Source organism: Colletotrichum siamense (genome assembly GCF_013390195.1).
Source record: "Colletotrichum siamense strain Cg363 chromosome Unknown KSG_Cg363_contig06, whole genome shotgun sequence".
NCBI lineage: Eukaryota > Fungi > Ascomycota > Sordariomycetes > Glomerellales > Glomerellaceae > Colletotrichum > Colletotrichum siamense.
This window is the reverse complement of record NW_023501019.1, coordinates 3,495,308-3,509,802: the sequence shown is the minus strand read 5'-3', so window position 1 is coordinate 3,509,802 and position 14,495 is coordinate 3,495,308. Positions and strand designations below refer to the sequence as shown.

At 54.0% G+C, this 14,495-nt stretch overlaps 5 protein-coding genes across 5 annotated transcripts; 2 read left to right on the top strand and 3 right to left on the bottom strand.

The window, feature by feature from the left end:
* Positions 1-787: 787 nt before the first annotated feature.
* On the bottom strand, positions 788-2,560 carry sit1-1 (Siderophore iron transporter 1; the record flags this gene model as incomplete). The annotated part of the gene is made up of 1 exon (XM_036641766.1): positions 788-2,560. One exon carries the CDS (start codon positions 2,558-2,560, stop codon positions 788-790), a length of 1,773 nt encoding a protein of 590 aa, XP_036492739.1.
* Positions 2,561-4,624: 2,064 nt separating this feature from the next.
* Asah1 (Acid ceramidase) lies at positions 4,625-5,955 on the top strand (the record flags this gene model as incomplete). Its single annotated transcript, XM_036641765.1, has 2 exons — positions 4,625-5,148; positions 5,244-5,955. 2 exons carry the CDS (start codon positions 4,625-4,627, stop codon positions 5,953-5,955), a joined length of 1,236 nt encoding a protein of 411 aa, XP_036493201.1.
* A 383-nt stretch (positions 5,956-6,338) lies between these two features.
* Positions 6,339-7,295, bottom strand: CGCS363_v009915 (putative zinc-binding oxidoreductase; the record flags this gene model as incomplete). Its single annotated transcript, XM_036641764.1, has 1 exon — positions 6,339-7,295. The coding sequence occupies one exon, from the start codon at positions 7,293-7,295 to the stop codon at positions 6,339-6,341; it is 957 nt and encodes a 318-aa protein (XP_036493662.1).
* Positions 7,296-8,340: 1,045 nt separating this feature from the next.
* RTM1-0 (Protein RTM1) lies at positions 8,341-9,255 on the bottom strand (the record flags this gene model as incomplete). Its single annotated transcript, XM_036641763.1, has 2 exons — positions 8,341-9,014; positions 9,084-9,255. 2 exons carry the CDS (start codon positions 9,253-9,255, stop codon positions 8,341-8,343), a joined length of 846 nt encoding a protein of 281 aa, XP_036493663.1.
* Positions 9,256-10,952: 1,697 nt separating this feature from the next.
* Positions 10,953-11,994, top strand: CGCS363_v009913 (uncharacterized protein; the record flags this gene model as incomplete). The annotated part of the gene is made up of 2 exons (XM_036641762.1): positions 10,953-11,119; positions 11,178-11,994. The coding sequence occupies 2 exons, from the start codon at positions 10,953-10,955 to the stop codon at positions 11,992-11,994; spliced, it is 984 nt and encodes a 327-aa protein (XP_036493054.1).
* Positions 11,995-14,495: the final 2,501 nt, after the last annotated feature.

Sequence of the window (14,495 nt, the reverse complement as noted above, 5' to 3'; positions counted from 1 at the left end):
AAAACGGACAGCAGCCCAAGTAATCAGACCTTTGAAACGCCTGACCCAACGAGAAAGAGTCTAAAGGACGTGCCGATTTCGCAGAAGCTCCATCAAATGCATCAGGGGGCGGTTGTATCTGGGCGCCGAATGCTAGCATCCTCGAGAAGGTCTCGGGCTTCGTGGGAGATGAAATGATAGGCGCATTCAGTTGTACGTTGCATTGTGCTGCGTGGATGATATCGAAAGGTCCCGTCGTACACCTGTAGACTGATGAATGACGGGAGGGTTACAGTTAGCCGATCTGCAGCGAAAAGACCCAAGTAGCCGGCGGATGAACGTTGAAGCAGGATCTTGTCGTGTAGTCCATAGGCTGCGGATGGAATGGTGCCCAATGGGACGTATCACGCACCGACCCTAAGCCATGACTCGCGTGTAAACATACCTACGGAATGTTTCTAGAGGTCCAACCTGAGACCTTTGGTTCGTCCAATGGCAAAGTCAAAGACTAAACCTACAACAAGCGTCGGAACAGTCTACATCTTGTCACTAGCGACATTTCCTCGCCAGATAAACCTCGGTAATTGCTTTCAACATGTAACTGCAACAACAAAAGTCTTGATGTATTGACCCTCAAACGGGTTGGGAAAATTCGCACGCAACAAAGTGTATGCTAGTGCGGAGGGCCTCAAATGGCCTCTGGCTCGCGATCTATCAATATCTATGCAAGCGCTGATAAGCAACGCGGTTGTGTAGTAGTGTGGGATATCATATGCTGCTGTGCTCGCTCTCTGAAACAAAAAACAATTCATTCCGAGTCGTTATCCGCGTCCGTCTGGACCCGGTCCTCCGAAAGCTTCGGGTTCCTCAGGATGAAGGAGAACCCGACCATCGGGATGCAAATGCAAAGGGCGGCAATGCAGAGAACCCGCTGGACGCCGCTGTAGCTGCCGATGACGGCGTCTCTGACGTCTGTGCCGACGGGGTAGTCCTTGAGGGTGTCGAAGGGCGAGTTATAGATGGCCGCGGCAAGGGTCCTATTTGGTTGGAAAGCCAGGCTCTCGTCGAGGGAGGGGTATAGAAGCTGCGTCCAGAGAGCGCCGGACAGGCAGTTACCCAGGGCGCTGCCGACGTTGAAGAGCGACAGGTAGAGACTCGTGATGACGGCGACGTGCTCGCGGTCCGCCGAGGCCTGGATGGATGCTTGCGTGGGGTACGCGAACAGACCGCCGGCCAGGCCCATGACAACCTGCCCGACGATGAGGCCCCTGTGAGACGAGGCATCGGCGCCGCCCGAGTACGCGATGAGGATGAAGAAGGAGGCTGTGAAGATGCAGGCGCCGGTGACGATGATGGCCTTGAGGCGGCGGATCTTGTAGATGACGAAGCTGATGAGGACGCCGCTGAAGACGCCGAAGAAGGAGAAGAAAGACAGGATACGGGTGGCGGTCTCGACGGAGAAGTCAAAGGCAACGATCAGCACGGTGTAGAGGTAGTTGCCCTGGGTGGACCAGGCGAAGTTGAGCAGGCTGCGGACGGCGAGAGCGGCCCAGACGCCGCGGTCCTTGAGCAGACGGAAAGGGATCAGGGGCACCTGGGCCTGGCGCTCCCAGAAGACGAAGACGGGGATGCAGACGATGCCGAAGATGAGGGGCACGAGGATGGCGGGGGATTTCCAGTGGCTGACGGTGCCGCCCGCGAGAGTCAGGGGGGCGAGGGTGAAGGAGAAGGCGGAGATGAGGATGACGAGGCCGATGGTGTCAAGCTGGTGGAAGAGAGTGACGCCGCCGCCCTCCTTTGACACACGAGAGTGTCGCGACTTTCTCGACTTTTGGCCAAAGGCGTAGAGGCTGGTGAGGAGCGGGATGGAGGAGAAGGGCAGGATGATGGCCCACATGCCAATACCCCAGCGCCAAGACGTGACGTGCAGCACGGCCGCGGTGACATTGCCGCTAATCCACGTGTTGAAGACGAAAGGGATCGCAGGAATGTAGCTGAAGAAGACACGCGAGCGCATAGACGAGAAGTCGGCGACGAGAACCTCGAGCAGTAGGACGAGGCAGGTGTAGCCGATCTGGTAGAGGATTGCGCCGACGCAGAAGACCTCGACGGTCGTGGCGCTGGCCTCGAAGGCGGTGCCGACAACGTATAGCAATATGGCGGCGAGGGTGGTCTCGAAGCGGCCGTAGATATCGGCGATTTTTGCGGCGGTCGGCTGGGACGCGACGGCGACGACGCTGCGGAGGACGTTGATGGTCGAATGCGACGAGTGCAGCTTCAGGCTGGAGGTGGCGTAGGGCTGGTATGTTCCCCGCACCTGGCTGTCGAGACCGTAGGCGTAGCCGACCAGGAAGATCCCGACAAAAAGCCAGACGCGCTCCGTCTGGCTGATGTGGGTTGCTGCCGCTGGGACGGCATCGGGAGTGGTGTCGAAGGGTGGTGTTTGAGTTTGAGTTTGGCTGTGGTCGCTCGGGCGTGGATGCGGTGCGGTGCCGGCGTTATGGTCGGAGGAGGAGGAGAGCAGCGGCGACGTCTCCTCGCCGTCGGAGGAGGAGCGTCTCGCTGCCCATAATCTCTTCATGTCTAAGACAGCGGTCGCGGGAGGGGCATTCGGCCAGAAGTAGGGGTGTTCGCCACGTCTTTTTGTCGACAGGAACGACGAGGGAGTAGGAGGATGGTCGCTGGAGGTGTTGTCGAAGGGTTGTTGCGACCGGGAGAAAGGTAGGTGGTATCAGGATATCCGCGACATTCGAACACGGCAGGCACCACAAACGGGTAGAAAAACCGGTCGCTCTCGGTTGCCTGATAGGATGTGCTGTTCAGGGGTGTTTGTTCAGTCAGCAGGGGCTGTGTTGTGCGTGTGTGTGTGATTTGTGATTAGGCGACACGGGAGAGAAACAAACGCCAGGGGCATGAAGCAGTAAGTAGGATGGGTGATTGAATGGATGGATGGGGAATCGAAAAAGGAGTTGCAGAGCTGACAAGTTGTGTAGATGAATTATGCAGACCAGATCTGACGGTCCGCCTGCTGGACCTGTTTGCCTAGGAAAGCGAACGACGGCGGCAAGGCGGGCAACGGCAGTAGCGACAGCGATGGCAGCAGAGCAGGCCGCAGCTGAATGAAGGCTGCCGCATGACTTGGTTTCGCGGGATTGGACAGTCTAGGGCGAGTCGGAGAGGATTCAGGATCACCGGATCACTGCTCACACGACGCGCACTTTGGGAGTCATCAGTCAGCAGAGCGAGGCCGGAGCAGCAGCGAACAACTCACACACACAGTAAAGCCAAGGCAGGACCCAACCACTGCCAACCACTGCCAGCTAAGGCAAAGCAACTAAGGCACGCCGGCTTCCCGTCGTCACGTTGCACCTCGCACGGCGAATCGAAAACGACCGATCAGATTAGATCATCTGATAAGATGGCTCCCCATAGTAAAAGCAGGTGCCAGGGCCAATCACGACATTCGAATCCTGGATTTTCAGGGATGCGCCGCCTTAAGCGCCCAGAAATTCTGGCCGTGTTCTGGTCGTCACGGATGTTTTTTTGGCGGCGTCGGGGCGCGCTACAGCCACCTTCTAGGTAAGTGGTGGCGGGTTAAAAGGGCTCCGGCGGCCCTCAAAGAAAATCCCCCAACACAATTTCCCGGGTTTTGCCTGGCAGCAGAAACACAGCTGTCAACATGTGTTGCAACAGAAAGCCCAGCCTGCTTTGCTGTTCATGATTCACGACTCACTCCCTCGCGAAGCGACGGCAACGCTGCGGGTCGGACGGAACCTTTTATTGAGCCGATGGCCTGCACAGGTGTGCTGCAACATTATGAGCCCCGCCAAGGACCCGTCTCGGTTCCCGGCCGGCGACTCGGATTTGCGACGGAGCATGCCAGACATGGACATTCGCCGCCTCTGCCTGGCCTCGGTTACACACGCTGCCCTGCTAATTGCCCTGCTCCCCTTATGTCGTGATTCGCACCTACTAAATTGTGTCGCAGAATATTAGTTTCAGCTCTTGAAAGTTGTCTGTCTTTCTGAGAAGACAGCAATGACGTATTTCGACACCAACTGCATCATCCGGTGACAACTCAGCAGCGTGAAATGGGCCGTAAACAAGCATTAGGGGTCGACGGCTGGCACCGAGACACGAATGCGCTCGCCTGCTGATTGGCTCAACACCGCATTCTTCTCCTACGTGGACATTTTTAGTGCGCAAGCCGTTGCAGCCGGGGCTTTCGCTCTCCACCGCGCTGGGCCTCTGTCAGTGCTGCAACCCTGCCGCCACCCGCGCCCAATAACCGAAAATCGTCACTGTGAGTGTCGGGAGCGATACAATATTCTTGCGAACCTGGATCGGAGCTTTTGGACGGTATTGCGATGCTTAACCGGTAGGCATTCATCGAAGCTTGAACAGAATTTTCAAAGTGTGGCGTAGGCCCCGCAATTTGGATGTGGCTGGTCTGGCAATGGAAGGTACTTACGCTAGAGCAAGAGCGATAGCGGATGCAGCAACAGAAGGCAGGAACTAACAAGCAGAATCTGCACCTCTTTCCGCGACAGCATCCATCGCGCATGCATAGTCGACGTTGCACAACCTCCGCCCAACCTCCACTCAACCTCCCATCCATATCCGTACCGCACATGCATCCTTCAACATGTCGTCAACAGACGCGGTGCCCATCTACCGCATCGACCTCGCCCTCCCGCCAGAGCAGCGATACGTCCAAATAGCAAAGGACTTTGCTGAGCAGCTGCGGGCCATAGCGCCCCTTTACGACCTTGTCCTTGCACAGATCCTGGTCTACCCGCCGATCATCCGCCTCGCAAAGTTCTTGGTCCGCCTGTGCCTGCGCCGCGTCTACGACGACGACGAGAACCGCGAGATCCGCTCCATCGCCGAGACGGCTGGCGTCGATCTGCATCTCGTCGTCGCCCTCAACACCTTTCTGGATTGTCTGCTGGGGTGCACCTCGGGTACGGTCCCGGTTTGCGATGATGACGCCCCGGAAGACGCGCCGTCGCATTTGATGCATTTTCGTACGCTTGACTGGGGCATGCCCGAGCTGGCGGATGTACTAGTTCAACTTGACTTTGTCGACTCCAAGTCACAACAACCTGATCGCGTCTTGGCGAGATCAATAACATACGCCGGTTTTGTCGGTACCCTCACTGGCGTCAGGTAGGAGAAGTCGCATTGCGTGCTCCTTTGTGATGGTCGTGGAGTTGACTGGTTCCCATAATTAGACCAGAGCTATCTCTCTCACTCAACCACAGGCCGTTGATGAACACCAGAACAAAGTCGTCCATTTTCCACCAGGTCCTCGTTCTCCTAGGCCGAAGACCACCGATATCCTCCATGCTACGTCAAGTGCTGTTACCACCCAAACCTGTCGACGTTAAAAGCGCAAAGGACACAGATACCAGCAGCCTCATCGCCTTCGCGACCGACTTCATGAAGAACCCGTCGCCGTCGTGCTACCTCATATTCAGCACCCCACAGGAGGCGGTGGTCATCCAGAAAGACTACATCGGTGGCAACATCAAACACACGTACGACTTCATTGCCCAGGCAAACCACGACACCAACCACACCCTCTGCTGCGGGGCCTCCGAGTTCCACCACAAGGCACTCGAGTTGGAAGATTCATCTTCCATTCCGGAGGACTCTCTATGGCTTTCCGGGTCGGCTGAGCGGCAGAACTTTATCCATGACAACTGGAAGACTCACAGCAAGAGATTAGAGGCTACTGCCTCGACGGATGTTGACACAGCGGAAGGGCAGAGCGGCAATGGATCGTGCATAGCCTTGGCAAAGAGTCTTCAGCCGAATTCTCGAACTCGAGGCGTTACTAAGAGCGTCTTGAAGAGGTGGATGATGTCTGAGCCCGTGTTTAATGACTTCACACACTTTGCGACGGCCATGGATCCTCTTTCTGGGGATGTTGTTTTCCTTAAGAAGGGTGAACTAAACATACCATCTCTATAACATGGACTGAAGAGCTCGTACCTGCAAACCCAAGGAGCAGTGTCACCACTTCACCGACGACTAATAGGTTAATTACAGACTTAGAAGTAAATAATATGAAGAAAAAGTCATCCTAATTGAATGTACTTCTTCTAGTTAAGAAGTGACCTTCCCACGTTGAGAATTTCCCCCAGCAAGAAGGCCTCTCCTACTAGACGGAGTTCTCATAGTAATTTAGTGCTAAGGACTACTTCCCATCTCCACTGAGGTATACATAGAGGAAATAAACATGCGGTAGGACTCCATGCCAAAGCGCATCAAACCAATCGTGAACCACCAAACCTAGAGATCACACACAAACTCTCTGAGCCGCAGCATAGCAAAAAATGAGCTCACTGTCTCGATCAGTCGAAATTTCCAAAGGTGATGACTGCCTTGCCATTACGCCCCCTCTTCCCAGCATACTCCCAAGCCTGCTCCGCCTCTTCAAAGGAAAACGCTTCCACCCGCAATACCTCGATCAACCCCGCGTCAATCATCCCGGCTGCCTCAGAGAGCGCTTCAACGTTCGGTGACACAATAAAGTACTCATACCGCACATCAGGATACCTCCCCGCCGACTCTGCCGGACCACGGCCAAATGCCCATTGCGGCGCCGGGTCGCCGACGGTGATGATCATCCCGTCGGGCCTAACCACCTCCCAACATTTACCCAGCACACCTCCACCAACCGTGTCAAACACCACATCCACGCCTCGTACCTCAGCACTCCAACTTTCATCATTGTAATCCACAACCTCCCGTGCCCCGAGCCCTCTCACTTTCTCCTCACTCCGCGACGACGCCAGCGCAACGACCTCAGCCCCGCGCCGCGCCGCAATCTGCACCGCGATACTCCCCACCGCACCGCTGGCGCCCGTAACCAGCACTTTCATCCCCGCTCCAACCTTCCCGCGGGTGATGATCCCCTCCCATGCCGTAAGAAGCGGGATCGGCAGCGCAGCCGCCTCTTCATGCGTCGCAGATACTGGTTTCGGCGCGACTTCATCCGGGAGGCAGACGACGTGCTCCGCCTGTCCGCCGCCCCCGCGGTCTGCGGCGATGAAGGCGAAGACGGGCTGGTTGAGGCGCAGGGGGCCGGGGTAGGTGGGCCCGAGGGCGGCGACGGTGCCGGAGAGCTCGTGGCCTGGGATGCGGTGCGGGGCGGTGTAGAGCTCGGGCCAGAGGAGCTCGGGGGCGGTGATGCCGGCGGCGTGGACGCGGATTAGGATTTCGGAGTGGTTTGGGACGGGGGTGGGGAGAGAGGTGGTGGTGACTATCTCTGGGGAGGAGGCGGGGCCGAGGACTTGGATTGCTTTCATGATGGGATGTTGATCAGACTGAGTCAGTGGTGCACAATTACGAATGCGGCAGCTGGATGAGAATTTGTTGGTCTTTTCGTTGGCATCGTCGCGAATCCCCGTTGGGTTTTAACGACTTGGAGATGATGGCCGGTAGGACACAGCTTCGGTAATCCACGCCGCGCGGGATCGGGTTCGGGAATCGAGGTGGGGCCGGGTACCCGGTTATCCGCGTCGGGGACTCACTCCGGCCGCCGTCACGACATGACTACCGTATTCTACGCATGGGAGACCGAAAGCAAAGCGAGCCTCGGTTTCTCAGCATGCTTTCAGATGACATCGGCGGGTATCCATAATCTGTCGGCGTCGGCTTCAACGCATCTGTGCTTTCCGCTTGGACGATTGGCAGATGAGATGACGGGTTGTCAGACCTCCGGGTTTCCATCAGAATGCCAGCACGTATAAGACAGACCGCATTCATTTGTTTGCCTTAGCCAACTACCTTAAGCTGGGATCATTCGAGCACTGCCCAAGATGAACAGTCACACTGCAGATAACCGGTGAGTGCCATTCTCATCCTTTACATAACCCGTGCCACTTTGCTTACCAAAACAGCAACCGACCCCGAGAGACCGTCAAAATTCTCTACGACTACCAACTCCAGAACGCTCCTGGAAAATCGATCGTTGGAGTCGAGGTCGAATATCCGCCCGACGGCTTCACCCCCCCCCCCCCCCCCCCCCCCCCCCCCCATCGCCACTCAGGCGCTACCGTGATTGCGCGCGTCACGGAAGGCACCATACTCAGCGGGATGAATGGGAACCCACCACAGGTCTATAAAGTCGGCGAGAGCTTCATGGAACAGCCGGGGTGTCATCATACAGTTGGAGAAAACAACAGTCGGGTGCTGAGCGCGAAGCTGCTCGCGATCTTCGTCGTCGACTCCGAGGTTGTGAAGGGCGGGTATGATGCGCTCACTGTGGTTGACAAGGAGTGGCGCTGAGAATGAATATTGGTAGATGTTATACAGATATCGTCTTCTTTAAGACGTCTAACTATCTCCCGCCTAAGCTAGGTTTCCGAACGGACCCATGACAACCTGCTCAGACGTGACGCGTTGCCTGCCCTTGGACATACTTCCCTGCGAATCATTCAGCTGTCCTGGGTGGAAGACAGCAAACGCAACCATGACCGAGAACATCAGCAACGAATCAAAGATGTACATCATCGCCTCGTTCTGATTCACAAAACCGTACCACCCCTCCCCAAACTCCGCCGCCCTCACCAAGTTCCTTACCCAAACAGCCACCACAGAGATCACCAGCGTCCACACATACCGCCTCCAATGCTCCACGTAAATCACCTCCCTCTGCGTCGCCCTCTGAAACCTCACAACGAGCGCAAAGTACACCACCAGCACAAACAGCTGGAACAGCAGCCCGCCGAGCACCACGTGGCCGCCAATCTCCATAATCTTCGGGTTCGCGATGACTTGGACGAGGGAGCCTCCGATCTGCGTGCAGAAGGCGACGATGTCGGTGAGGATGAAGATGCTCGTCGGGCTGCATTTGCGCCGCGGGTGGCCGAGGAGGGATTCTTTGAGGCGGCCGAGGGTGATGTAGAGCGTGGCGGAGATGAAGACGGGGGCGACGAGGATGAGCATGAGTTGGAGCATGAAGGGTTTGGGGGAGAGGGGGGCGGAGCCGGCCCAGGCGCGGCCTAGGTGGCCGAAGGTGTCGCCTGTTGCCCTTTTTGTTAGACTCAGTTTATCCAAAGTCGGATCGTTGATCTGGAGGATTCTGGACTTACATATGCCTCCCAGTACCATTGGGATGAAGTATTTGGTCTTGAACTTTCGTATCAGGAAGATGTGGTACAACGAAATGCCAGCAAAAAGAAATAAGAATATGACGCCTGCGGCCTTGGAGGGTGTGTATGGGTAGAAAAGGACTTTTCCGTCCTCGAAATGGACCAGACCCATGGCTTTTTGTCGGTTTTCCTCGAATGACAACTGCGTGAGAATGGTGCGTAAATCCGTGAGGCAAACTAGTGCACAAGCTGGGATAGGATGATGAGACGAGCTTAACGACGAGTTGATCTTTCGAATTGTAGATTTCTCAAGAGAAAAGCCTCCGCAATGTCACTGCCAAGTTCTTAAATACATAATAGGGGTCTCTGCGGTGAAGCCATTCGCGCTCTGCTCTCGACCAATCGCTGATTTTTCGCATTCTCGTATTGTGTGACTGCCCCACAATGCTCCGCCTCCAGCCTCAAACGGGGCCTCAGGAGCCTCGATGAATGACATTGATGTTTTCTGCATACAAACATGAAGTATCTGAAGGAAAGAACAACAACAGTTTCTATGAGAGTTCCAGACGTCCACGCTGTGAGCGTTTTCTTTGCTTGCGTAAGTCGCCATTCCGAAGTCTGTTGAGGTAGGTTAAGCCCGAGGTGCTTGAGACGACAGTAACGTAACCGTCCAAAATAGTGCCGGTACCAATTTATCGATAATGTACCGCTTTGGACACTGGTATAAACCAACCTAGTTCCCCTACTGCGTTGCTTACCTTTCAGAGGGCAAACATTAGGTCAAGGTCTGTGTGGAATGCATTACGAATACGAACAGTGCGGAAGAACTAGGTGAGTTCGTGGCAGTCACTTTGCGAAAGAGCTGCACATTAACTTCGAAAATCAATCGTTTTATCATGGTAGTGGATACATCCAGGACGGCCTCGTCCAGACATCGAGCCCAGAGTCTGCGTCTGATCGGCTTTTTTTGGTAGCTGCCAACTCAGACCAGCGACTTCCACACCATCATCCTAACAAGGGTCTCGAAGTTCCGGAGCTAACGGGTGTCAGGTGAGCTCCCGCGAACCCATTGGTAAAAGGCGCAGCCCCGCAAAAGCTCGAGAAGCTTAATCCCAAGCTCCATGATGACCACAAGATGAATGGCCAGGACTACCGTCGCAGATAAGAAAAGTTTCAATCGAGAGGGTGTGAATGCCAAATAGGGGACCTGTGAACCTGTACCGAGAGCGAGACAAGGTGAAAAGCGTGAACCAGTTGCTAAGCGAGGCAGGTTTTACCGAGCGGAGTTCAGTCACGACAGCAAAGTCCCATTTTACACCGAGAAACGTCGGTATCTACAACTCGATCGTCCAGCTTGTGGTGTTTCGACGTTTCTGAGAATAGTGATGCCAAGCCGTACGTTCCATGCAAACAGAGAAGAAATCTCGTTGTAGCCACTGATGGATGCCCTCTCCGTCCGATCTTCTCGAATCTAGGATTCGAGCCGAAATGCACGTGGCTCACTCTGAACCTTAACCTGTTAATGAAACGCACGGAGGTAGGAAACAAGCAGTCTACGGGCTGCGGGACGATCAGACCCGGTGTAAATAAACACTCTCAAAGTCCAGATGAAACCGGACGCGAGAAAAGCTTCCAGTTGTACTCTCAACGATGCCTGGAAATGGTGAGTTTTAATGCAGGACATGGATGGATCGGGGGAGCAGTTCATTAATCATCTGAGGAGCGATGAACGCCCCGTTGAAAGATAAAATGTCATGGTGTTCCAGATCCGATTGCACTGTGTTCTTCACATGCATGAACATTTGGGTGATCGTTTATTCGAACATCATTGTTGAAATTCTATTGTGATAAATCGGCTGTCAAATCACCATGAAGCTCACATTGGTGCTTTTTAGTGCTGTCCTGGGCTTGGTTCAGGGCTTGCCACAGCAACAGCCAGGTGGCGAAACACCCATGGACAAGGCCAAGAAAGTTCCACAAGGCATAACGAAGGCGAAGGATGGCTCAGTCATCCTTGACACTACAGAGAAGGTGAAGTGAGTATCTCGTGAAATGGAATCGACGTAAAGACAGAGATTCTGACCATGAGCGCAGCGGTCTGGATATTCGTTTCCGCATCAGTGGCCCAGCTGCGCAGTTCACAAAGACGAGCAAGGTTCCCGATGGTAACAAGGAGGAAAACGCCAAGGGAGACCTCGGCTTGCACGTTTTGCTCCACGGAGACAGCGGCTCATCCTTCTTCGACATGCCAAACCAGGGTGTCAAGGACAACTTGGCCGGTGTGACGGTCCTCGCCCCCGATCAGAATCTCCACTGGGGTGGCGGCAAGGGATTCAACCGAACCGATGGGGTGGCCCACGCACAAGCTGTCAACGACCTTGTCATGAAGACGCTGCCGAAGTACATGGCATTCAACTCATCCAACGTGTACTTCACTGGTATTTCGGGTGGCTCCCTTATGCTCAGTGGATACTTCATTCCTGCGCACATGGGAAACTTCGCTGGAGATGGCCACGGTGTTATGCTGGGCTGCGGCGCCATGGAACCCAGGGTGACTGTTGAGGCCTCGGCCCGGGACGCCATGACGAAGACGCGAATCCACTACCAGACATCTCAAAAGGAGCTAGACCGCTTGCAAAAGTCTATCCCGATGGCGATGAAGGCTTATGAGGGCATTGCTTCAGAGAAGGGATTGAAGAAGGAGGACATCAACAAGCTACAGACAGCCAATAACAAACCTGACGGAGGACACTGCCAATTTGACGGTATGGGCTTTGGGTCTGGTATTCAGCTGGTTGTTGATCACTACACTGCTGTAATGAAGAAGGGTGGCAGTGGGGAGATTCCGGGGATTGGCAACGTGAATCAGGGTGTGTCCGGGCAGGAGTTGAAGTTCAAAAGCGGCAACTAAGGAGAGCCAGATGAGTCGTGCAAAGTTGTTGGCAAATTTGCTCTGGGCGTGGTTCATGTACATATGTTATTGTGACCGCGATATGGAGCACGAGTGAGACCACTAACATATGACTACGAAGTTCCCCCGCAAGACATTGTTCCCCTTGTGAACCATATAATGAATTAAGAAAGCATTAGCAACTATGAGGGTACTCGACAGATTTGCTTGACTAAGGTAGCTGAGGTAATGAGATTCTCACACTCAAGGAAACATTTTTGCCCGTCATCCCTGAACGTTCGAAGCATCCAGTGTGCGCTCTCAAAGATTTGGCAGGCAGTTTGACGTTCGACCAAAACAAAGTTCAGCTGGACAGAAGTCGCCGCAAAGGCTTAGGAGCACCCAATACTATTCGATTGTTATCTCTGTCATCGATGTCCAATTTATACCCCACAAATGCATGTAACGCCTGATTACCATTTGCCCATCTGGCCGACCCTGCCACCAAAAAAACCACGGCTGAAATATCCAAATGAATGACGGATCTTCTTGCACATTGGATCGAAAGTCGTGACAAAATTCCATATAATCCCAGCTCCAAGCCTCCGTTCTTTCGAGCACTTCTGGTTTGAATGTAAACACTAGATCTTTCATGTACCGGCCTGTCTTGCGTTGTCTGTAAGACAATGGCTTCCACGCAGTTCCAAGACCTCGGAATAATTTGAGCACATGTGCAACGCCAACGGGAGTATCCCAAGCGAAGTCGGGCAAGCCTGTTCTTGTACGGAAGCCTTCCCATGAAGACTCCCACCTATCTCGATGAGGACCTTTGAAGTCGTCAGGCATATCGCGATAGTTAATAGAAGGAGCATCCACGTCTTTATCTCCGCTTGAAATCAAACGATGTGTAAGTTCTGCCCAATCATCAAGATCGCGGTAGTTCAAGTTTGTATCTCTATCCATTGTCGGCGCCGTTGTCTGCTCAGAGGAAGAAAGACGTATGATCTGTTGCGGGAGGATTGACCATAACACTGCCGCCACAGATCTGGGATCTTTGATCAGGTCATAGGTTGTGCGATCATTTTGTTGAATCCCTTCCTTGTCTTGCAAGGTAGTCTTGGCGCTTCCTTCTAACTCCGAGATGACATGCTCAAGGGCATCGGGATCGGCAAGGATCGAGTACCACTGGTACCGATGAATTTTCCACTGATCCCATAGACGGTCTTCCAGCCTAGGAAGAAGACTAGAGAGCTGGTCGCCTAGTTCGAGAATAACCACCTCATCATTGGGTTCCAGAGATGTCCGCTGATCCTGATAGTCGCCAGTTTGTGGAAGCAGCGCCTCCAGCGAGGATCTGACGGAATCTTTGATTCCCTTATGAAGCGGCCTCAGACTATGGTGTTGATGCAAACGGAACCCGTTTCCAGGAATGGTACGAGTTGCCAGGCCACAGACGCTTACGAGAGTATGCATGTTGCCCGACTGACTAGGTCTCAAGATTGCAAGGCCCTGTACACCATGTAACCAGTATAGCTCATCGTTCTCAAGAATGAAATCAGATAACCCATTTCGGAGGGCCATGTCATGTCCGGGATTTGGAATGACAAGTAGAAGAGCGGCGTATGTTAATCCGAATTTCGGGTGCGCCCTCTTGGACTCACCTGATCGAGGCCCAGAGGAAGCTTTCATACGTACGAAGTCGCGACGGCTCCCCACGCTTTCCATGTCGAAAACCTCATGTACATTGCAAAGCCTATGTGCTACCACCTTGAGGCAAGCATTCTTAGAGGTGATTCGAATCTCTTTGTTGGACCAGTCCTCAAAAGTCACCTGCAGGGGACGGAGTTCCGTAGTTTCCGTGGTAATACTTTGAGCTCGTTCGTCGACCACCCGCTTTCCTTCAACAACTATGTCATCTTCATCAAAGATATCCCACACAGATTGAGTTGGGCTCCTGAGAAATCGATCAAAGAGTTTCTTACGGGCTCCAAGTACTTTGAATGTCGTCTCGGTGTCCGGAACCCAGGTGGGGAGATCTTCAACATTCGTGCGATTTAGTCCAGCAAGCATTAGTATCAGCCATGCGAGGTTGCCCACTTGCATGAAGTACGCTGCAATACCAATTGCGACTTCCTCTAATGAGCGACTATAGTCAGGCAAAATTCGGTCCCCTGTCCAGTCGGTCGGTATTCCCAGAAGTGCAAAGATCTTGTCGCGGGGATCTTTACAAATGCAATTACTCGTCTCAATCATGAGTGAAAAAAGCTCAGACTCAGGATTCAGAGGCCCCGTTACCCTTCTGACCGGCCATGCGTCGACAGGGAACAGTTCCCACATCCTGGAGAAGGGCAGCGAGCTGGACAGTGCTCCGCAGAACATAGTAATCGATCTGCTAAGCACGATCTCTTGTACAACCCAAAGTCGTCTGAAGTACGGCCGCTCAAGGAGTTCGAAGATGGCACTTTGGCATACCTTGCAAATGGATCTGTCCTGTGTGTGGCAACAGTCATTGGTCGTCAGCG